The sequence below is a fragment of the Lichenostomus cassidix genome, chromosome 2, assembly GCF_008360975.1.
Source record: "Lichenostomus cassidix isolate B80296 chromosome 2, HeHo_3.0, whole genome shotgun sequence".
Taxonomy (NCBI): Eukaryota; Metazoa; Chordata; class Aves; order Passeriformes; family Meliphagidae; genus Lichenostomus; species Lichenostomus cassidix.
Genome location: NC_139482.1, coordinates 68,436,387 through 68,461,819, shown reverse-complemented (window position 1 = coordinate 68,461,819; position 25,433 = coordinate 68,436,387). Strand labels below are relative to the sequence as shown.

The window sequence follows — 25,433 nt, the reverse complement described above, 5'->3', positions numbered from 1 at the left end:
CTGCATTCTTGGCTCTTAATTATTTTATTAAATCCCATTTCACAATTAATATCATTTTTCTGCATTAAGTTCAAGCTAGCTGGCTGAATAAGTTCATAAATTGTCTTGGCTCCTTAAAACTCTGTAAAGTATCACTATTTCAAATTTCACTAAGTATGAGAACTTCTTTTCTTTTCATCCCTTTGCACAATTGAGTTCAATTGTTTGGTTTTTCTTAATTATAGGTGAAAGATTTTTTTTCCTTTTAATTGTGATATGAGGATGGTCTTATTGGACTGACTTACTCCTCTGTCTAGGAATTGTGAGTGATTCTTTAGATGTCTTGCTGTTTCAAAGGAAGGAAGTATTTAGCTCTGAACCATTTTGTTGGTGGTCCTCGGCCTATCCAATCTCTGAGCTACCTACCCAGCTTTTCTAGCACAGTCCAGAGAGCTCCAATATGTGACCAGTGATGAAAAAAACCGGTTATCTTACTAATTTTGCCTACTTGTTGCATCATGGAAATAGCCCAGTTCTTTGTTCATATTCAGAGTTTCTCGTCCACATGTTCTGATTGCTGGCCACAGGTTCTGTGTAGCAAAAGCTCTTGTGGTAGGTAGGCTGTACCTTCGATTTTAATAAAAGCAATTAATGCTTTTTTTCCTTGAATCAAAAGGAAACAGATCCCTAGAGATGCTGGTATGTGTTATTGGCAGGATAATCTTTGGTCTAGCCATAACAGCAGCCTTCCTTGACCCCTGCTTCCATCCCCTATCAGTGAAGCAGTTCTGTGTGTTGGCTATAGCATCAGGCAGGAGGAAAGATGCCTGCCTCTATCATAATTCTCATTCCATAGTGTTGCATTGCATGTGCATGGGCCCCCTTATCTTTGGGGCCCTTTTTTTTGTTCTTTGCCTACTAAAGCAAAATTGTATTTCTGGAATGTATTTAGATAGTGAGGGCTTTTTTTCTGCACGTGACCAGGTTAATTGGGCCCTTGAAAAAACTTTTTGTTAGGGAACAAGTGAAAGAACAGGTAATGGATGTTCTCATAGAGCTATGTAAATGTATCTCAGAAGTAGCTATATCTGCAATACATAAGTCAAAAAGGCTCTTCCTGGACTTGAATTTTGCCTCTCTAATATCTCCAAAATAAAAGGTGAGTGAGGTGCTGATATAAACTGCAGTCTCATCTCTTGCTGTATGTTGTAAGTTGGTAAAAATATTCAGATGTAATTAAAATATTCAGATGTAGTTAAAATATCCAATAGAGCACTTTAGCTTTTCCAATACAATAAACCTGCCCACACACAGGGGTTTTTTGTTGTCTTATGACAAACACCATATAAACACACTGGCCCTGAGAGGCAGTCTGTGTTCTTTCCCTCCTGTATATGATGTCTGGTCATAAAGGTAATGAAAGAGAAATTATGTGAATGCCAGACTAGACAGGGGGTTTATATAAATGTATTTGACTGGAATTTGATGAGCAGTGAAATATGAGAAAGAAATTTGGTGGGTTTTATATTTGTAATAGTGAAAAACAGAATGCAAAAGTAAGCAGCCACAAAAACATGTAAAGGCTGACCAGTGCAATCTAAACCCTTAGAAGAATATCTGTTGAATTAAGTAGGAAACTGAACAAAGTAATTATCTGCACAATCCCTTAATGCCTTTTATCCTCACTAAGCCTGTACTTCCATGAGAATTGCAGAGTATGACACTATAACTAAGCTTCTTAATTTAGCTACAGAAAGCACTAAGATAGTGAAGATATCTTTCAACATGCATTAGTTGTCCTCTTTTCTTGGGCTTTTGGAAGAGATGGTAATTCACTGAAATTTTAGCTCATGTATAAGGCAGTTTCGTGATGTACAAACATTTCTGATGAGCAATTTGTGTGTGGGAAAACTGTATGTCAAAGCCCCTCAAACTGCACACTGTTCATCTTCATTCTGTTTACACTTCAGTTAAGTCCAAAACAGCAATGATACACTGCATGCCCTCCATAGAGGAATTCTGTTTTTATAATGCGTAAGTTTTAGATTCTCATCCCAACTTATAAATAGTTATACAGTAAGTCTGTATAAGTTAATACCTTCTGGATAGTGGAAGAGAGTGCTTTTTGCATATGCCTTCATGTATTTTTGAAGAAACTCTAGCACCATGGATCTTTTACACTGAGTGCAGACCCTGTGCTTCTTTTATAGTTCTGAATGTGAATTATATGTTCTCCTTTCTGTCATTGCTGAAATTCTAGGCAGTTGTTCTTTCATTTTGAATTAAGAGCTGGAGTGTAATAGACTAGAGGCTTGGGTTCTTAAATGCAGTATTTTATATTGTGATTAAAAATTTACAAAATAAAAACAAACCCAAAGCCTTGACAATATTCCTTTAATTCTAAGCTTTCCAGTAAACTATGTGCTTCATGCAAGTCCTGCCATGTATCATAGATGTACTTCACTGTGTGGTTGTCACCATGTGTGAGTTACATTCTTAGTCATTTGAGAGTGTTGAAGGCTTTGAAGCTTATAGTGGTATTTGCTTGTATGCCTAGTCATTGCAGTCCCAGTGTCTGTGGTTTATCTTTTCAAGTTCAAGGAGTTTTTAATAATGAAAATTAATAGCTTCTCTTCCCTACCACCCATCATATTTTTCCCCTATTGCTCTGTCTTACAGATATAAAGAGACTGGCTGAAAAGGAGGACTGGGTTGTTGACAATGAAGGTTTGACATCGTTGGTGGGTATACTTGGTGTCTTGTAGGCACTTCCTTTGCTGAATTTTTCTTTTTTTCTTTTTTAATGTGTAATGAAACTGATTTCTGTATTCTCCAAAAATTAAATTACTTTGGACTTTGTCTGTATGCACACTACAGATGCCAGTGTGCATACTGGCATCTGTAGTTTTATTAAAATACGAAAATATGGGAAGCTAAAAATCTTTTTTGAAGTGTTTGAATGGTTACCTCTTTGTAGCAATCTTAACAGGTGGCATCACCAAACACAAATAAATTTATTGCTTCCTTATCTGAAATACTTGTTTATACTTTTAAAAAAATCATTTGTGTAGTAACTTCAAGTGGTAATAGATCTACAGGACAATGCTATTTTTGAAAGTGCAAAACAAAAAAAAAACCCAGCATAAATAAAAATTCTGCAGATGTATGCTGTATATTAAGAGACAAATGTTAATAAAAACAGGGTATCAAGATAGTTAGCATGGCTTTGTGCCTTAGATAGGGTTATTTAAATGCTTTGGTATAATTTCTGCTGACCTCCTGCATGCTTTTGCTGAGATAAACAATAATAAATTCCAGTGTTAAGCATCTTATTTCGGGGATGGTTTACTGAAATAAAAAATCATATATATTTAAGGTCACAAGTTCAATTCACATCAAAATGCTTCATAACTTAGTAGGCACACTACCATGGAATTGGTCTGTAGCTAAATAAATAGGTTATTTGTGTGTTGTAATGAGAAATTGAGCTGGAAAGCAACTAATTTAGGAGGTTGACAACAAGCAAACAACCAGTGACTTGAAACCAAATTCGGATAAATTAGTGAGATGCTTTCTGGAAATAAACAGTAATGAGTAATGCCTAAAACACAGCAAGCGCATTGTAGGTGTGACTTAAAAACAATCTGCGAAAGCAGAGAAGGCCTGTGGGAGGGAGGGTTGCTTTGTGTATGTTATCTAAGGGAATGCTCCACAGAGTTTTTTACTTCTTATTTGCTTCTATAAATACATGTTCGAAGTTGAGTAGGAGGACATTAAGCAGTCACAACATATACATACTGTAGGAAGGAGTGTTGTTGGCAGTTGTAGTACTATAACCAGATTTACAACTTCTGGTCTTGATTTCAGTTGCTGCTGCCGTGGGCAAGTCCCGTAACTTTTCTGTTTTTCACCATGTTCATCTGCTGAATGAAGGAAGGGGGAAGGTTTTTGCACAAGAGTGTTGTTTCTTTATGCTTGTTCTGTATTCTAGCCCATCTTTATTAAAATACTGTTTAAGTCTTTTTTGTACTCAGAGATCACCCATTCATCCCCTGCATACAGCACTTCCCTAGATACCTTTTGAGGCCATGGTTGAAACATGCCAAATTTTAGTGGTGGAAGTTGACTATGTTTTGTCATAGCAAAATTATTTACCTGCTAAAGTAGAATTCATTGTTGGAATATTAGAGCAAAAGTTAACCGGTATAAAAAAGGGCCAGGCAGTCTCTCTGGGGACATTTTAGGTTTGAGGTAGAAAGTGTATTTTAGTTTTGCAGGAAATACTGGTTGAGGACCCCTTTAGCATTTATATTCCAGGTAAAAGATACAGGGAGACACAGAACTAGGTTTTCTCAGCTTCATAATATCCAAAGAATTACATATCTAAACAGCTTTCCTCTCCTGAGATGTGGTATTTTACAATGTGGAAGCAAAAACCCAAGAGCAGCACTTTACCGCTGGCCTTTTTCTTTTAAGGGATTCAAAAATACTAAATACAGATTGTCTTAGTGTCTTTTTTCATGATTTTCATTTTGTCATTTGAGCATCAATTTCACAATCCATCTCCACCATTTACAGAAACAAAAGTTACTCCTAAGCCTAAAGTTGGTGGCATGCCATAAACTATCTACTGAATGAAAAGCAGGTTTACAAGCTTACAAACTTTTTTGTCCATTTCTTTGACCCAAATCCAGTAAGGTGATGTCTCTCTTTTCTGGAGCAGTGACTGCTTCACATTGCCCTTCACAGCAGGTTCCTGTTGTGAAGGGCAAGGAAAAAATTACTAATGAGTGCTGTGAACTTGTTTGCACTTTCACAGTGAAATTGATTCATGTTATCCAGACACTCATATTCCAGGTTTGGAAACCTGGCATGTGAAAGCAACTTCAGTCCAATTTTCTTGGAAACCTGTTGATGAAATACAATGCAGAAATATTGGACATCCCAGGCAAAATTCTATCCCAGCTTGGATCAAGGAGTGGAGGAGGGAGTGTCAACAGGCATCTGTAAGGCTGCCACAAACAGCTCTAAAAATCTTTCATGAGGCTTTTATATGAACCTGTTAGGTGTAAAAGTCTCTCAGATTAAAAAAATGTAATTGATCTATGGTAATACTTGTGTAGATAACTTCGGTGCAAAAGCACATCACTATGAAACAGTCCTCTGGTAATATATAAAGGGTTTTTTTTTTCCCCCACCCCTTGTTTGGGATAATTTGGAAATAAAGAGTTTACCATATACCTTGTGAGCTTTTATATATTTGTGTGGTGTACATTTAACATGCTTATCTTCAGCTAACAACTCATTTGACTTTCAGCCATCCCAGTTTGAACAATGCATTATTCATTCCTTGCAATCTCTTAAAACTGTGCTGGACTGCAAACCTGGAGAAGCCAGTGTAAGTTTTATGCTTTCATTTTTGTTCTTCTGAGACCCAGTAGTAACTTACATGAAAAGAACTTTCAAAGAATGATCCAAGGATATAACTTTCCTCTTTATTTTTCCCATGTACACCTTTTCACTTGTGTTAGCTTTTATACTTCTATTTGTGCTTCCCTTGTTAAGGGTAATTTGTATGTATGGGGCAGATTTAACCTATATTTAAATCCTTAAAGCTGTTCTTTTGAAAAAAAAAGCTACTCGTAATTTTCAGATAGCAGTAGACGTGACTTTACATCTTAAAAAAAAGAGAAGGGAGAGGCCATTCCTAGGAGTTACTCTTCACTCAGTGCTGGATCCAAATTTAAATAACTTAAATTCAGCTTTTTGTCCCCATCTTCTCAATACCTTGAGGCCCTGAGTGATTTAAACATGGATGTTTTCTTTCAAGTTTCAGTGTTCTAAGGGAGTTTAACACTTTTTCAAACTCTCTTGAGCCCCTCTGTATAGGTATTGTTTCTCCTCCCTTTTTTAAATCTTTATGACTAGCTTGTCTAATTTCTTAATGAGCATTATTCAAAAGAATCTGCAGTGAATTCACCTGCATGATGAATCCTTCTTTTTAGGATGCAAAGATCTGTGAATACCTTGGGAGCTTTTGCAGCAGTTCCATTAGCCAACAATGACACATATCATGTGTACCAGGACTTCCTTGCTTTTACTGTGGTATCTCCTCATGCTTACCAAACTGTTTACTGGGACTTGTATTCTCTCTCCTGTATTTAGGATGGGGAAAAACTGAAATTGATCCATAAGAAAACACTGTGTCCCAGCAGCCATTCCTTTAATTGTGTCATCTCTTTAGGGATAAGTAGGTATTCCTTGAGAATAAGGCCACATGAAGCTGTTCTGCTGAAATAATATGCTTGCTTCCTCAGGTTTTCCAACAGCAGAAAACACAGGAGGATGTGTGCCAGCTAAGCATTGGGATCATGCAGGTAACTTGAGCCCTTTGAAGTATTGAATTGTCAAAACAAGTAACCATCAAAAATGGTGCATTGTACCATACCCACCTCCCTAAAGGTAGCTTAAGTTGATGACTGTGTTATTCCTCTACTACACTCTGGGATACTGGGAAATGTTTGACTTTAAAAGTAGGTAGAGCTTAGTAACTAAATCTGGTCATGGCAAATCCTCAGAGGGTAAGAGAGGACATATTCAACTACTTTACTGAGTGTGACTGTTCAAGATTTTACTGACAATTGACACTTGCTGAGCTTATACCATCTAATATCTATATACTGCAGTAAGAGGAGAAACGCTGATTTTCATCAGCTGAAGATCTGGCTTTTATTTTTTGTATCTGAAACCAGTGTTCTTTGTAACAAAATATGGGTTTTTTTAAATTGATTTGAAAATAGGTAATAGCATTTTAATAGTTCCTCAAATAAGAAATCATGAGCCAAAGCAATAAAAGGGCTATAGTGAGGCTTCTGCGATTTTTCCTTGGGATTCACTGCTCAGATTGAACACATGAAAACTGTTAACCATGCTTTCTTCGCAAATCAGCAGATTATCACTGCATAATTATAGCCATGCATCATGAAAATTACTTATCAGGATTAAAAATTTGTGTTTTCCTACAAGTAAACTATGATGCATTAAAAAAAAAGGAAATATGCATTCAAAAGTTGTAACGAAAATGTTACTGTATTTATGTCAGGTTTAAGACAAAAAAAGGTGGCGATGATGATTTTTCTACTTTGATTGACTGTAATAAAAGTGAATTTTAGAATTTTTTTTAGTTCTGGCAGAAAATTTAGATCTTGCTTTATTGTTTCCTAGGGCTTTATAGATTGTTTGGAACAACTGAGCACCAAACCTGATGGTGACATAGATACATCACAGTAAGTAAAAAGAAATAAGATTTATGTATAATATTCTGAAATTGTGGGTGCAAGTGTTACACTTCAGTGGGGGTGTGGTTTTATCCCTTCTGTATTTCATATTTCTTGTGAATACTTTTGCCTCTGAATAGTGATGTTTTGAAATAAGGGCAGGTACTTTTTATGTCAAAAAAGTTGTGCAGCATCATGTAATAAAGATTGTACAAGATAATTAATATTACATTACTTACACCATTTTATTCAGTGACACAAGCTGTGTGCTGTTGAAGCAGATGTGTTGGTTTTGACGTGACTTTACATGGAATTAGTTGTACTTGTCACTAAGTAACGTCCAGTCATGGGGAAACATCTCCTGTCCTTCTTTTCTTCCCTTCTGTTTTTTTACTGATTCTATTGGTGGTTCTGCTAAATTCATGAAAGTTGTTTGTTCAATAATGCTTATGAGTCCCTTATTTTAGAGACCAAAACAAGTCAGAGTAGCCTGATCTTTTAAGAGTTACAAACATTTACTTTTGAAAAGTCAGACTTGGCAAATATAACAATATGCATTTGAAAGGGAAAATTAACTCTGGTTTTAATGCAATTCCTTTTTCTTCCTATTCAGATGACCATTGGCTGGATAGGTGTAAAAACAAAACAGAATCTGTAACAAAACATAGAAATTGTAGAAAAGAAAAATGCTTTAGAAAAGAAAGGAAAGGGCTGCAGCTAGAATAGTACTATCAGTCCACCAAGCTCCTCTTGCAGGCTTTGAGGTCATCTTGGAAAAACTGAGCATGGGCTGCGTTGTTATCTGGGGTAAGGGGGGCTTGAAACAAGTTTCCATTCCTTTTCATTTGAATCCATTGTGTATCCAATAGTCAAAAGCAGTATACTACTTACTTTTTCAACGATATTCCTAGTCTTTCAGTTGATGTTTCATCTCCAGATTTGTTTGGAAGCATTCATGAGGAATCGAGTCTTTCTTCAGTAAGTTGGCTTCTATTTCTAAAAGCTGATGTGAAAATATTTCTCAAAGATACAAGAATGTGGCTCTTTTTTATTGTTGGAATATTGTAAATATTGTCTCTTTTGTTTTTCTTTTTTATAGAGAGCAATTTTGTATTCTGTAGGCATTTCCTAGATTCATAAGCATGAGAAAATAAAAGGATATAAGGCTTTTATTGAAAGCACTGGTTTTGATGGTATCTCAGTGTACCATGTTAACGTAACTCATGAAAACGATATTTGAAAGCAGGTCCTCAGAAACTAAAATGGCACCACAGAAATCACTGAAAATAGCACTGGTGTTAAGTCAGCTGAGGATTTGACTTTTGATTTATGACCTTGTTTTAGATTAGAATCAGTCTGATTATTAGTTACTTTTTAAGACCCATGAAGATACAGATACTCAGTAATACAGTTTTCCCCAGAAAATTTACTGAGAGTAAGTGTTGATTATTTGTTTGGCTTGTTTGATTTTTGTTTTTTAGGAAATTGGAAAAAAAGATTTTTAATAGTCTTGACACTTTGGTTAATTTACTTTCTTCCAGTTAAGCGGCTGAGCAAAAAATATAGGTTTTACCTGCAAGAAACCTCCTGAAAACTTCTTGTGAAATTAATATTACTTAGTATGGGTTTTAAATTTTTTCAGAAGCCCAGCTTTGCCTAATTTACAAGAGCAATAAGCATTTCTGCTGCAATAAAAAATCATAGATTGCCAAACTGGGGCAAGTTTCTGAATTGTAGGCTATAATAACTAGTTCTTTATATCATTTTATTCTTGTAACACGTAGATTTGGTATTGTTAATTTGTGGCTGGGGCTTGTTCCCATATGTCATGAGTACAAACATGTTCCCATATGACATGAGTACAAACACTGGAAAAGAAACCATAATTTTAGACAATGTCTGGCTTCCATGGTTCCATGGTCTCATTTTCTTGTGTAAATCACAAGACATTTTGTCTTCTCTTTCTTGAATGAGAACAGAGAAAGTGAGTGATCAGAGTAAGATTGGCCACTGTATTTTAAAAATTATTATTTTTCAAATACTCTGCATACTGACTGATTATAACTTAAAGTAGAAGGTAACTATACATCTCACTCCTAGTCATCATGTTACTGAAATGCAAAACCATCAGGAGTTCTGAGTCTAAAAACCAATACCATTTTTAATCAGATCAGTGCTGTTATGGTGACTTCGTTGTCAAATAATTTTGTTTCAAAAATATTTTCTAGGTTGATTTTTAACTTTCATCTGAGGTAGAAAAATCGTTTGGAATTGAAAGAAGGAGAGGGGACGAGGGAAGACCCAATCTATTTAAACAGTAGTTCTGTCTTGTTTGCTTCTCAGTTTGGAAACTATACCTTGTTATATCAGGATCAGGGAAAGGCAGTTGTGGTATCTTAATTCCAGAATGTGTTTGACTCCTTTGTAGTTAAAAAAAATCACTGAAGAACAGACATAAGTTATAATCACCAAGAATTTCTTCAAATTGCTGAAATTATATAATGTGCTTCAGAACCTTCTAGTATTTCAGGGTCAGTGAGTGCATTTGTTCAGTACCTGCTTCCCTTGTTTTAGCCATCTTCATGTGAAAGTGAAGATGATCTTCAGTTTATTTTATGCTGGTCATAATTCTTAGTATATCCCTTGAAACAAAGTAAAATCCAGAAACAGCTTCCTGGAAAGCTGTCCAAACCTAATTTTTGTAAAGAAGTTTTAACCACAGTTCTTTATTAGTCATGGCTATTCCAATGAATGCTCCGGATCCTGTAAGAAAAAGCATGTTCAATCATCATGCCAGTTATTCATTCAGTTCTCAGTGGTTTATTGACAAAAGTATTTGTAAAATCCACTTTATTTATGAGCACATTCATTATGCACAGAGAATCAGTTAAATACTCTATATACATTTGCAGTGTTGGTTATGCTAATAATTCTTTTTTTAACTGTTACACTCTTTCTTCTCTTAAATTTTTAGGAGCAGAGACTTCTAATTGCTCTCAGTAACTGCCGTTACCTGGAACGCCATACCTTCCTAAATATAGCTGAACATTTTGAGAAACATGGCTTTCAAGGTGTTGATAAAATAACTCAAGTAAGTGAGAGCACTGGAATGAAGTATCATTGCTTGAAGGGAACAGATTTTTATTTGGTTTACTTTCTGTGGAAAGTACGTGCAAGTGTCCAAACAGCCAAAACGACTCTTGAGTGAGCTTTCCATAAATGAGTGGGACTCCAATAATCAGTTGGACACAACAACAACAACAAGGATATGGTTCTGTGTGTTCACACAGGGCTTAAATAGCTGGTGTAGAAAATATGAGCTCTTCTTCAGGACTTGTGTTTTCAATGGCAGAGCTTATCAGATTTCTTAGTAAAGCTGTTTAATGTCACTGTGTTCTCTCAATGCAGAGAGTAAAAGATTGTTATCTCAGGAATATACTTGATAAATTATTTCATTTGGCAATCTGCATTACTGATAGCTCTTGTTCATAAACTAGTTCACGATTTTTTTGTTGTGCTTTGGGGGGTTTTTTTGTTGTTTTTTCTTTTTCAAAGAACGAAAATGTCAAAGTGGGTGGCAGTAGCTGTCTCATTTTCCTGCCTTTTTCTAAAGATTAATCACTTCTTATGAGAAATGTTGTGACTTAATCCTTAGGACCATAAAGCTAGTTTATTTACAGAAATGTTTGTTGGTTGGAAGTAAAATGTTACCTTTTCCAGTACCGAGTACAGTATTTCACTCAAAGTGATTGTTCTACTATGTAGTACATCCTTAGTCCCATTATGCCTGAATGTTGCTTGAATTTCTACAGCTGAAGGAATTTTGAATAGCATTTAAAAGAGGTTGCTCTGATTTGTATGGTTAGAAAATTACTCTGGATATTGCCATTTTTTGCTTCTGAGAGTTGAGTTCGGTTCAGTTAGTGTTGTGTATGTTAGCAGCCAAGACATCTGTGATGTGTGTATTCAACGCCCTGCCTTACACAGCCGCATCAAAGCTTTGCCACTACAAGTTTGGTACATTCATAAATGACCAAATTCAGGTGTTGAAGTGGCAAATTTCCAATCTGCATTAACCCTTTGAAAGCTCTGACTAGTGTAGTGCTGCATTTATGGGACATACGAATTAGTATTGTCAGCTGGGAGAATTTGGATGATTAGATAGTCATCATACGAGGACAGTTTTTGAGCCCTTTATTAATTTTAAATGAGGATGGAAGCTCACAAATGTTTAGAGGGGTGGGTTGATTGTTTCAGTTTTTTGTTCTGTTGCCTAAACTTCTGAAAGTTTTCAATTCATTTAAATATTAGATTGAAAAATTGTAATATAGAATTGGCAAACCTTTTTAAAGATTACTTTTTATCTGAGAAGACAGAAACTAAATTATACTTTTAAATTCTATAAGCTTTATTAATTTAATTTTAAAGTGAATTTTGTAGTGTATTGTAGTAAAAAACTATCTGTTCTTATATTAGGTTGGTATTTTTAAAGTTGCCTTTGTTAGTCGGGAAATCATTATTATTTAATTTTCTGAAATACAGAAATTATAAAATGGTAGCCAAGAAGATTTCCTTACATTCTATTGGGTTATTTCAATTTTTTTTCTTACTGTGCCAAATATGAAATTACATAAAGCAGCCAAACATTACGCTGTGCTTTTAGCACGTGCTATCTTGGCACCTACTCATGACTCTTGTACTTTTTTGTGGAGATTTTTTAATTCAACTTTTTGTCATCAGTTTAGTTAATTAGGAAATGGAAAAAAATATTTATCCCATAAAATTCATTCAAGCTTATTAATTGAACTTCTGAATAAAGTTGTTTCCACACTTCTGATAATTAGATAAGTTAGAAGGATAGAGGCTCAAAATGGCTTTAATGCAAGAATTGAAAACTGTAGTTACAGGGATGTTCACAGCACAAAGTCAACAATGAGAGAATTGTATATTTGGATGAGCATTTATCCCACTTGAGGGTCTGGAAAATGGGTGTACACAGTGGGTGTTAAGGACTTCTGCTCTTCTTCCCTCCCCCAGTCCTGGGCTCAAAATTACTTTCAGATTAATTGTTCATTCTTCTTTCTTGCAATCTTCCCACCAGCTGAAAAACCAGGTTACCCACCACTATCTTAATTGTGGATTGAACTTGAAACTGGCTGAAGAGAACTTGTATTAAACAAACCTGTGTTGAATGTGCAGATGATCTTTTGTGCTGAATGACTGCAGATGTGGAAGGTGGAATTATTTCATTCTAATCTGCTAGGGAACATTGCAGTTGTTTCAAAGCAGATTCTTTGGATGGGTGCATTTTTGCAGGGACTTCCCTGCTCGAACTTATTTTTCCCACTAGCTGAAGCCTAAACAGGAATGGTGTAAGGGTTGTTATTCTCCATAATCGTAAGAAGTTGAAGTGAAAAATGTGTTGAAAGCTGAGGAAGAGGAAAAAAGGAGTGAGATTTCTGCACCTTTTTAAGTGTGCTTTCCTTTTTGAAAATAGGCAGTCAGGTAGAATGAAAAGAGGAAAAAAATAACCTTGATCTTCTCATGCCTTATAAAAATCTTGCCTTTGAGATAGAGATCATCTTGTGACAAATTAGAGAAGGTTCATTACCTAGAAAAGCAGGAAATTTGTGGTGTGTCTTTTTCCTTCACCATCCCAACTTTCCTGACAGCAACTTTGACCTCAGTAACAACTGTTTACCCTTACACTTATGATCTTATTCCTGAAGGCTTCTCTGCTTCTCTTCCTGACTCAAATATTGTAGTTACTTTTTCTCTCCATTTAACAATCTAGGCATGCCAGAACAGAGCACAACTTAGGGACATCTCTGTAGTGAATAAGCTTCAACCCTTATTCTGCAGTTTGCAGTATTAAATCCTTAGAATGGAATGAAAAGGAGTCTTTTCTTTCTTCTTCTGAATTCCAGTCTGATCTAGAGACCTGCTTTTAAAGCAGATTTCACTTTAAAACACCTTTACTTCTGGAAATTATTATTCATATTTATATATGTGTGCGTGTGTGCCTTTTTCCCTAATTGTTGAGGAAAATGATCACTAGTTTAAAAGCTTTACTTTTGTACTGCTTAAGCTCTTATTTATAAAGGTAAATACATTTCAGTAGAAGTCACATGGTATTTTCATCTTAATTTTCATTTTATTTGCATTTAGCTTTCATTACTATGTTTAGATACTGGCATTCTACTTCAACATTTTATTATAGGCATTATGTTATAGGGCCAGCTATGTTTAATAAAAAGCCTTGTATAAAATTTAAAGTTGTTCAGATGCAATGAACAAGCTGTCCATATCCCGTTAGCTTTCAGTTTGGCTAAGTTGTGTGAATTACAGAAAAATGCATGGAGAACTGTTATAGAGAAGAATTCTGCAGATGTTAATGAGCTGCATCTCTGCTTCTGTTGTACAGAGATTCCTTGAAGTAGAGAGGGGAAGTTCATATGTTCAGTTCCAGAAAACAGAGACAATTGTGAAATTAAAATTGATTCATCCAAAGTATGATACAAAAATCTTCATGTTTGAGGATGGAGATTTTTATGGACATTTTTTAAAGCGCTGACAAAATTCAGTTGTTTACTTTGCAAGATAAAGACCTCCTGATATACAGGAAAAAAAAATCGTGCCAGTAGACATTTACTGAATGATCTGCCTGCTTTGGCATTCCTTGTACTTTTCACAAAAATATCTATTGCTGAATACAATCAGGAAAAAAATTATACTGGGTAGGATGGACAAATAATGTGGAAGTTCTTAAGTTTTTATATACATAATTATGAATTGAAATGTGTCAGTAATTGCTACTTTTTGCTGAAGTTAAAGAAGACGTGAGGAATTTTTTTGGGTATGTGATTAAATTCTTTTAGTTAATGACTATTTACTATGTTCCTTCTCTTTCCTTTTTTTGTTTAATTTTTTAGGTTAGTATGGAATCCTTGAAAGAGCTGGATCAAAGACTGTTTGAAATGTACATTGAATTCAAGGCAGATCCAATAGTTGGGTCATTAGAACCTGGCATTTATGCAGGATATTTTGATTGGAAAGATTGTCTTGTTCCAACAGGTAAATATCTGCTTATTAAACTCAAATTATTTTAACAGTGATTGATAGGAGCTAAAATATACTGTACAATTAAAAACTTTCTTCTAGTCTGTGTTTTTAACTTTTGACAAGTTCTCATTATGAGTTCTTTCTCACAGACTTTACTTAATTCCTAAATCATTTTTCAAATAACCCAAATTATTAAAGCTGCTTTCATTATTGATAATCTCTTTAATACTTGTTTTTTGTGATTATTTTGCTTCATTGCTTATATATAATAGAAAGAATTATAAAAGCCATCTTTGCTGTTTTCTTATTAAATTCATTGAGGTAGTTTGGGATATTTTCCAAGAGAATCTGGCTACTTTGATAATAGATGTAATTACAGTTCTGAAAAGGTAAAATTATGAGAAAATGCATATGATAACAGTAGTTCAGCAAATAATGTTAAACTATCGAAGGGCAGGTATAAGGTGTTCAAAATAACTGAGACATTAGTCATTATTTAGGTGCTTTAAGATCTTCTGTTTTGAGGAAGCATAATAGAAACAAGCCTACCTTTTTTCACAGTGGTGAATGCTGTGCACACTTCGGTCCTTTGGACATGTAATTTGGCCTGTCTAAAACTGGTGCATCTGAATCCCTTATCACATGAATGCCTGGTTAATACCAAGAAGAACTTAGTTGCAGTGGCATAGATAGCATTTTGAAGGCGATGATCTTGTCTTAAACAATTTGTACATTCTTGTTTTGATTTGTTCATGGAGTTGTCTATGGCAGACTTATTATAAATTCTGAGGTACTTAAAAATTGGATGTGGAGGTGATTACAAGAAGCACGCTGGTAATTTGTGAATCAAGAGCTGCAGGTGCTTGTTTGCTTAAAAGCACAAGGATCTTAGAGTTTATTACTTTAGTGAAAAGTGTCTCTTCCATCTCATTAGTATTTTTTGTGCTCAGAATGTACACTGTAATACAACCTACTGCGGAAGTAACTTAGATATTCATCTTGCACATTCAAATATGTGTCTGAATAACACATAACTTATAATCATATTTGAAGTATGTTTTCACTTGGCACATTTGGATTCCCACCAGCTAACAAAGACAAAGAAGTTGTGTCAGCTTTTTATATGCTCATTTCTTGATCACTAGATGCATTGGCATCAATTTACTTGGCTCACATTGCCTTTAGGATTATTCTGTAGTCTTTTTTTGTTTAAAGGGAATATTGAATTTCTAATATTCTGGTGAGCCTTAGCCTTCTTGTTTTCCAATTTATTGTTGGTTGTACAGATTTTCTCTGCAACTTTTGGGCAAAAATTAAAGTGAAGACAGCGACTATAAGAGACACCTTCAGGATTACATATCATAGTGTTGGCCAATTCGAAACAGTAGAAAAGTTGTTTGGGATTTTTTTGTTAATCCCAAACCAGACGTTTAAAAAGGTGCATACAGACACTTCTTCTGTGCTTCTCCACTTTGATGAACTACCTTTCTGATTAATTAACTTCTGCCAAATGTACTCTGTTGACTATTGGTGTAAAAGTACCATGATTTAACATCAACCAGTAACTAAGCACCGCACAGCTGCTCTCCCGCTCCCCCCCTGCCCTGGTTCAATGAGGGAGAAAATCGGAAGGGTAAAAGTGAAAAAACATGTGTTGAAATAATGACAGTTTAATAATGGAAATAATAATGATAATTTTTAATGAAAAGGAAAATAAGCAAGAGATAAATAAACCACAAGGAAGAAGGAAACAAAAACCCAAGTGATGCAAATGAAAAACAGTCACTCACCACCAACTGACCAATGCCCAGCCTGCCCCCAGCCATCTTTCTCCCTAGTTTATATACTGAGTATGCCAGTATATGGTAGGGAATGTCCTTTGGCCAGTCAGAGAAAGGTGCCCAGCTGTGTCCCTTCCCAGATTCTTGTGGACCCCACTGCCTCATTGGCAGGGCAGCTTAAGAAACTGAAAAGCCCTTGACTTAGTGTAAGCACTGCTCCGCAGCGCCTGAATCATGTATGTGCTATCAGCATTATTCTCATACTAAATACAGTACTATTCAAGCTACTGGGAAGAAAATTGGCAACATCCCAGCCAAAACCCAGGCAAAGAGTAACTTTATGTACCTTCAGTTTGCTTGATTATAGCAATGGTTCATTGGCCCTGGAAGTATTTGGTGCTCTGAAGATAAAATTAGTAATTAGTAGTGATTGATAAGTAATCTCTTGGAGAAGGTGGAGGAACTTCATTATTGAAAAGGACTGGATGGGAAAAAGCCTCTGTGGGGCATGTGAGAATCAGACTTTGTCCGGTACTCAATCAAAAAAAGAAAAAAAATCACCCATCAGCCATATAATTGATTTTTTTCAGTAAATTGGTGTTTACAAACTTTAAATTGTGCAATAAGATTTTAGTTGAAAATATGCCCATAATCTAAATGATGCCGTTCATGCTGCAATAGACATGCTATCTTATTTTCCTCATAGAAGAACCCAAAACAGACAAAGCTCTATATTACACTTAATATCCAACAGCATGAAAAATATCTACTTTATTAAACTGAAATAACATATGACTGGGAGTGGGTCTAACTTGAGTCAAACACACCATATACTCAAGGATTTGTTAAAAAGTGACATACTGATTTGTTTTTAAAAAATTATATATTGTCTGTTTTCAGCAATCTTTATGACTGCAAAATTTAAAGATTTGATTTGTTTCATTTGCCTGGTTTAGATCTTGACTTTTATAGCCTTAATTTTATAAAAAAGAAAAAAAAATTAATGGCAAGGCAAACTATTTGGGCCTCAGTTGTGTTCCTAAGTGATGCTACACCTTATCTAGGCTATTGGAAGTAATGCTTTTGGGTAGATGGAATTATTTAGGGGGAGGATGCTAATGCTGAGATAGGAAGTAAGGTAACTGCAAAAGAGGGAGCAGACTGGAACAAAAAGCTGGTGATGAAGACTCGTGTCAAGCAAGGAATGGAGGTGAAACAAGGTGGGAAACTGGGACTGGATGACCAAGTTAAAAACATAAATTAGGGTAGGATTTAGAAATGAAATTGAACAGAATTAATCCATTTTTATTTGGAAATATAAATGGCTTGCACGGGATTATTCAAACAAGAGACAAGTTTAAAGTGCAAATAAAAGGATGGAGAAATCTGACACTTGCTGGACAAGTGAGTTTACCAGAGGCTGCTGTGTAATTGAAGAAATCCCCTCAATCTTGCACTTTTGTCCTCTGCCAATAACACCCAACTAATATTACTGATTACTTTCTTTGCACGGCTTACAGAAGTTATGTATTTATGCATTACTGTGTACTTGGAGTAGCACTATGGGTAATGCTACATGTGGGCAGTACCACTGAGTAGCGCAACAATAGCGTAAATGTTTCGCCTTGCCAGTGCTATCAACATGTTTCTTTTTAAGAAGCAAGGCTTCGAGAGTCAAGGTCTACATCAGCTGCCAGATGAATCAAATCTACATAAAATTACTGTACAGAAATTACATGTGTTTATTGCCAATCCTGTTGAGCCATGTAAACTAGTGCAGTAAGATAATTTTCTGGCTTCCAGTCTGGTTTTTTGTTTGTTTTCTTTTCAATGAGTAAAAATTATGTGCAAAGAAAGACAACACAAATGCAATAATTTATAATTCAATCTTAAAATAATATTTTTTCCCACATGAGTACACTTGAGTTGCTTTATAAAATGACAGCTGATTTGGAGATACAACTGTGTTTTGTATTAAGTGGAACTGATACAGGCAAAAATCTATCCTGAGCTGTTACAGAATTTGAGAAGTGAGTGAAGCATAATCCGGGTGAGGAAAAAAGGTGCAGGCAGGTTCCTGTCCACAGGATTTGCTATGTCATATAAATAACTCTCCAAAGCATTTTTGTCTTTAAAATGCCTTCCTTGAATCCTGTCAGTTTGAACATTCATGGTTAATTTGACTAGCTAAATTCTTGTAAGGTATAGATCATTCAGAAAAATCTTATCTAAAAACCTTGATACTGTTTATCATTGTCAGCTCTGCAGACATCTGGCTGTAAGTATTGGGGACAACACTTCCTTGCATAATAAAATTAATTGGAAAATAGAAGAATGAAAAAGCTATATTAAATGAACAGTTCTGAAACAGAATTTAGAATGAAATTAAGAGGTCTGCCTTTTGAGCAAGCTTTGAAAAATATGTGATATTCAAGTGTGGTACCATGTTTTTGTCAGTGTGGAATAAGCTTATGCCTTGCTCATTTAGGCAATTGTCTGATAATTATCAGATATTTCCTTATACATATGCTTTTTGTTACAGTTTTAAATACAAAAAAGGGATAAATTGTTTGCATGGGGCAAATTTTTATTTAGACTATGTGCTAAAACTTTTACTGCTTAGTTTTTCAACGTGCATGCTCTTTTGAATATAAAAGATCTGAATGTCAGAGCTTATGCACAAAGTAATTTTATATTTGGCTCTGTATTTTGATCTAAGGTGTGACTGCTGGTGTTAGAAGGCAGGTTTATTAACTTAATTAGATTTATTGTTAATAAATAACTCATTTAAATTTTTATTTTAATTTCAGTGCAGACTTCTGAGTCTTTACAGCACAGACTTCAATTTTAACATGCAGCAACAGTGAAATCTAGTTGAGTTCTTTTGTTTGAAACATTGTTCTAATTTATACTACATTATTAACATAATTAAAAGAGATGAAAGGAACAATAGGAAACATAGTGTTAATCAGTTGCCAAGTATGTTTTTAGATGGTTTTGTGTGTATACTGGTCAATCTAATAATTAAGCATACAAGGGGTTTTTTTTGTTCCTGTTCATACTTCTCTTTTTTTGCAGTAAATTGTGTTTTGTGTGGGTTTTTTATTTCTAGTTTAAAATGCATAAGTTGTGTTTTAGTAATAACAAAATTAAGCAGCTTTTTATTTATATTTTTAGATAATTTTTTATATTAAAGATTTGGTCTTTTTTGACTTGCAAGGCTATAGACTTTTGGAGAGTGAACTAGGTAGTTGCTTCAAATTTGGATAGAAAAGATTTCTGTGTATTAATATTTGTGCAATACAAGCAAAAGTAGTTGTGGTATGTGGGCATTCAGTCTTTTAGATTATTAATATGAGCTTTTGCATACAAATGTCAAATTACTTTTCATAATACAGCAAGTTTGATTGTATTTAATTTGTTTATATATGCAACTACTATATTAATTTGAGACTGCAGTGTGTGTGGATTTGTTAACCATGCAAAAGGTTGATGTTCATTTATTTTTCTGAGAATTCGGATTTGGTGATACCTCTTCATAACTTATTTTTTAAATGCTGGCTGCTGTGCAGTCTAGCCAGCATTCACTCAGAGTTCACATGCATACAGATTTGCAACTGCTATTCTAACTATCTTTTTAAAATATGTCTTTTTTAATATTTTAATGTATCTTCTGTGTTTCACTTTTGTGGTCAGATATGGGGGGGCATGTAGTATTTAAAATTTCACATTGCTTTGAAAGTTCTAGGTGATTTCGCACTTTCAGCTGAAAGTTGATTGTGGTTTTTAGATATTCATTCTTGGCATAAATTGAATATAGTAGAGTTAAATCTGAATTTCTTCTTTGGTGTGTTAAGGGATCATTGTTTGAAACATTTCAAATATATCAAATGCCACTATTACAGTAAAAGATTAAGTGCGTCAGATCTGCTAAATCAGATTTGTTATACTTGTCACATCTCTTATCTGTTATTTGTCTAATTTAATAATCTAATAAAAAAAACTTCTAATGGCAATAGCCTGATAAAAAGGTACTCAACAGTTAAAAATTAAATATCAAAAGGCATATTTAATTTGTAGTTACGCAGCGACATACTTGTCAACCCTAACTTTTCTTCCTTTGTTTAATTTGGGGCACCAGCACCCTGCTTACATGAAAGATGACAAGTGCATTTACATCTTAAAAACATTTGGATATAGTACAAATCATTTTCTTTTTCTTTCTTTCCTTTTTGTTTTGTTAGAAATAGGCAATTACTTTTTGACTGAAATGTGCAAAATAGTTTTGTTTGAAATCTCTGTAACCCTTTAGATTTCTCCTAATCGTTCAAATGGATGGCTTCAGAATTATCTTACTTATATCAGGCAGATGATTTTGAACTCCAGCAGTGCTCAAACTGTTGATGTCTTATCTTTAGGAATTGTCTTATTTTTTATGCTTTAGTGAGGTCAAATGCTGGTGATGCACAGATGTAATGTGCCATGTGTGTGAACAGAAAGAAAACAATGATGCTCTTGCAGGTCTGTTGCATATAATATTAAGGGAAAAAAGTCTTCTGCACTAGTAAATGAAGTTGCTAAAGAACTTGTCAGTTTGGGGGGTTTTGTTACAAAATGCCAGTAGTTTGTTTAGGATACAATAGGATTCTTACAGACAGTAGTCTTTAAATAGTCCAGTTTAAATGTGCTATTTTTCATTCAACTAACTGCATTTGCAACATACATTAGTAAATTGATGTTTTGTGCCTCTGGTAAGGCAATACCAACTATGTAATAATCGAATTTTTATTAGGATGAGTAGAATTCATTCATCCTTAAATGACCCATTCAATCAGCAAGTGTAACAATCCAAGCGTTGAATGACTACTGTTCTTGCATTTGTTTTTCTACACATCATTCTTCACAGCGTAGAATCATGTGCTAAAATTGTAAAGTCAGGGGCTCTCATGTTGCAGCCTTGCTATTTTTTGTAAAAAAAAATTAATTTGCTGCTTGAAACAAGCACAAATTTCATTGAATGTTTCTAAATACCTTCATTTATGTAATTTTATTTTAACCTGAAATTTTTCTTCAATTTCACTTCCAGGCATTCAGATTTCATTCTATTTCTGACTTCTGGCAACACTGTGTTGTCATATTATATTGGTGCCTGAGTCAAATTTTTAAGGATTATTCTAGCTGGTGAAATGGAATGCACATGGTACCCTTGATGTCCTTGCAAAAGATGAGAACAGGAGAAGGGACTAGCCCTCCAGATTCCTATAGTTTCCACCAACAGGTTAACTTCTGACTGTTACAGAAATTCCCATAGGAACCATCCCAGAGGGATTGCATTTTCCAGTTCCTACCTGCCACACACTGAGTTGCACTTGCATGTTGATTTTACTAGTAACCTTCTTGTGCTTCTCTGCACTTGCATGCAAGATTTTCTGCTGCTGATTTTGCTTCAAGTTTTTGTTGGCTGGTTTCAGCAGCCTCTGGACTCCACATGTACAAACATGCAGTAGAATTTATCTGCAACTTAACTGGTTTATACCTTATGCTTCCTCTTGCTTTCCACATATCTGCCTTCACTCACAGTTTTGATTTATAGCATTTTTTGCTATTAAGCCTAGCAGTAGTTTACTAGACTGCTATCCATCACTCTTTTACTTTCTCTTTGGCTCTGTCTAACTTCTTGCTAGGATACCTTGTGGCATTCTTGTCAAACTACAAAATGAAATGGTCAGCAAATTTGAAAATCTCCTCTTAAAGCAGGGTGCATACTAAAAAAGGAAATAATGTGTTTGGGAAAAGAGTCTGTCTCATTTGAAAAGTCTGAAGACCCAAAACAGCCTTCATTTTTATTGCCTTATGGATGGGAAGAACATGAGTGCAAGACTTCTAAAAAGAAGTGATTCCTTGGTCAGAGAGCAGCCTAGTCTTGTACCTTGAGAATTGTGTCTGCTCTCATACCTCTTCTAACTCATGATATTACAAGTCACTCTAATACCTGAATGAGATGATAGTTATTGCAACTTCAGAGGATTTACTTATCAGACATGTCTGACAATTCAGAAGTCTCTTCTGTTGCCTAGGCAGTTGTAGGAAGTTGTATCATACTGGTCTCCATTTTGGTATTACCTGGGATACTTGTCATCAGTTCAGCATTTTCTAGTTTATGCAGTCAGTCTCTGTGAGGACATGTTAATGTCAGCAACCTTTTCTTTGTTTTGTTCTTGATTTTGTTAAAAGGAGACCTAAATTTTTTTTAGCCCCTCAAGCACACTCTTTCAGAAACATTTATGATCTTCTAATATTATTTAGTATTTTTATGACTGTCTTTGGTAATAGCATCTAATGTCTGCATTGCTCAAAGCAGAAAACTAATTGGAGATTGGAATCAGTGGTAATGCATAGAGGCAAAAGGGCAAGCATTTTTCCCCTCTCTTCCAGCACCCCTTATTTACCAGCATGAATGAGGGTGTATCTACACAAGTTTTGTACTGCCTCAACCCTTTCAATAAAACAAAAGAAGTAATAAATTGTGTCATCAACAAAACAATACTCCATGGTCTAGTTTGTTGGCATAGTGAATGCTTTCATGTTTATGTTGCATTTGATGGGCACAAATGGCATCTTTATGTTTCCTGTCTGGTTTGCTGGTTACTTTGGGTGCCCCAATGGTATGGAATGATGCAGGAAACCATTTTGGAACACAGGCACACTGGGTTTGCAGGTTAGATAACTGAGCAGAAATGAATGGATGGAAGTGTGTGAGAGGAAGAACTCAATGGGATTGGTTCAGATGGGTTTGGAAGCCAGAACTGAAGACCAGGGAGGTGAGGGAGGTATAAGAAGATCATAGACCAAAAAGCTTAGAACTCCAAGTCAATAGTGACTATTACTACTATTTGGTTTTATTTGATTGCTAGTTGGGTTATAAGACAAACTAAATTCAAACTTTGGCTGTGAATGAGGTGTTTGAATGGTCTGTGTTAGACTGCTCCTTCAGTTGTTACCCTTAGAAACCAGACTTTTATTATCTTGGTAATGCTCAAGGTAGTTTGTGTGGCAATCTTTTAACAAACTGAGGTGTAATGAAACTAGTGGAGTGGGGAAAGTAAGTCACATGAAAAGCAGACCCTGTAGTCCCAAACTGTGGTATCAGGTCTGTTCTGGAGTTCCTAGTTAGGCTTTTTAGCTTGGATTTATTCTCTTTCTTCAGAGAGAAGGTGTGCTACTTATAGGTGCTTTTCTCTTCCTCTGAGAATATGCAGTTGGGTAATGTTAGCTGCTTGAAGATCTTGGGTCTGCTGTCTTCTTGTGTCCAGAGCTGTTTCCAAGTCCCTCTGGCAATCTTTACCCAGATTGTGCTGGGGTCATCATCACAGTTTCAGAAGGCAGTGTGCATGGGAGATCAAGAAGCATTTACAGGTAATGATTAATATGAATGTTACCTATTCATAGGTGAATGTGGCTCTCATTTAAGGTTGATCTGTAATGGAGGTTTGTATGTGATGTTTGGATGGTAATTCCCAAGCTAAAACTTTGCTATTGGTTCAAGTAAACTCGACTCTATCAAAATTACCAGGCTTTTCTGTGCGTGGAACTGCCTGTAAGGTTCCTATAATCCACACTGTTGTGCTTAGAGAATGGTTATGTTTTACTAACCTTTAGTATGTAGTTTCTCACTAGAAACAATCCATGCTAGTGACTGATCTCCCCTGAAAAATGTACTTAGTATCTTGTGGTGGAGATTCTTCAAGGGCCATATAAAATACAGCATTATAGTATCTCCTGTGCAGATGCAGAGAATCATCTTAAAACATCTGGAATTTGCCCCAGACAGCTCAGCAGGGGAGGTCTGAAAACCTTGATGCCCTTAGTGAACCCAGTGGTCAGTTCACATTCTTGGTTATGATTTAAAAAGTTTTGCCTAAGGGGTCTATGGTCAAGCATAAAACAATACTGATTTCAAGATGAAAAAGGAGTTGTAAAAACTATTCTTTTCTAAACCCTGAATGTATGCAGTAGTTAAGGATGCTGTCATTTTTAACATTTTAAAAACATTGATGAAAATATTCTCCAAAATGAACCTTGCCACTGGACAGACTTGCAGTGTCCTGCTAGTACAGTGGGAAAATAGCTGTCTCCTCTGTACTTCATAACATTTTCTGCTCAGGGGTGTGTGTGTGTTTTTAAGTTAAAAATCTTAGTGTAACAAAAAGCCTCAGTTTTCTATACAAAACTTCCATACAAAATTCAGCCTGGAGCATATTCTCTCAGTAGCCAAGTTATCAAGCCCTTGAACTCTTACTTTTTAAGTGGGAAAATATGATCAGCTTCTAACAGTACAGCAGATACGTTGTAATAAAAAGCATTTCATTAGCTTAAAATTTCTTTACCCAACGAATAGCAATTTAAATTTAATGAAACACTTAAACTTTATTGACGTGTGGATGAAATTAGTGTTGGGCTTGTTCAGCAGTTGAAGTAATTCAAAAATATTAAAAGCCTTTACTTTGAACTGTGAAAAATCTTAAGCTTTCCAGTTATTGTGGGTCACTCCTGAGTCAAGATAGCTTCCAAATGTTGATTTTGGATTAAATAATTTTTAAGGATCTATTGTTCAGGTCATGCAGAAACGTTCTTCATTTCAAATCCTTGCCCTTTTCAAAAGGGCTGTAGGGATTCAGTAAAGCTCAGAAGTGAAAAACAATGAAATAATAAAACTGGAAGTCAGTGCAAGTTCTCACCTTTACACTAATAAATAGCATTAATATGTGATATCACCACATACTGTATGTGTCTTGCAATAATTTTCTCTCATTTTCTTCTTTTTCATAGCAGACTAGAAGACAGTAAGGTGGGGTGGGGTTTTTTGCTTTGTTTGATTTTTGGGGTTTAGTTTAGTGGTTTTGTTTTTGGGGTTTTGGGTTGTATTCTTTTATACTGCAGTAACATCTCTAGAAACTGCTCTTACCTGGTTCCATTGGTTATTTAAGCAGATGGATAAATAAAGCTATACATAAAATTCAACTTAGGGCATTTTTTGCCATAAATTTAGGTATACTCTTGTAAGTATTACTGATTTGCTGATCTACATGCATTTGACTGCAATCTATGTTGCAGTTTTAAATATGTACATTGGTAGAAATAAGGACTGGCTGAAAGTCAAAATGGTGACTACCCCTTCAAGGTCATCCCAAATAGCCAAGTCTATGGAAAAAGAACCAAACAAACATCAGCTAGATTTTACCATGGAAATCAAATTTGAGAATTTGGGGAAATGAAGCAGAGCACAACCTCCTACTACATCTTCCAAAGAATCCACTGTATCTGTAATCAAAGT

The 25,433-nt window shown here is 35.2% G+C and overlaps 1 protein-coding gene across 2 annotated transcripts in view; it reads left to right on the top strand.

Moving 5' to 3' along the window:
* The window catches only part of EXOC2 (exocyst complex component 2), a 128,401-nt gene that overhangs the window by 78,280 nt on the left and 24,688 nt on the right, over positions 1 to 25,433 (top strand). For both annotated transcript variants that reach the window (XM_085052019.1, XM_085052020.1), the window contains exons 17-23: positions 2,659 to 2,720; positions 5,297 to 5,377; positions 6,297 to 6,356; positions 7,204 to 7,265; positions 8,168 to 8,234; positions 10,231 to 10,347; positions 14,189 to 14,330. In XM_085052019.1, coding sequence (XP_084908145.1) covers positions 2,659 to 2,720; positions 5,297 to 5,377; positions 6,297 to 6,356; positions 7,204 to 7,265; positions 8,168 to 8,234; positions 10,231 to 10,347; positions 14,189 to 14,330 — 591 coding nt within the window. The remainder of the gene's footprint in view (positions 1 to 2,658; positions 2,721 to 5,296; positions 5,378 to 6,296; positions 6,357 to 7,203; positions 7,266 to 8,167; positions 8,235 to 10,230; positions 10,348 to 14,188; positions 14,331 to 25,433) is intronic.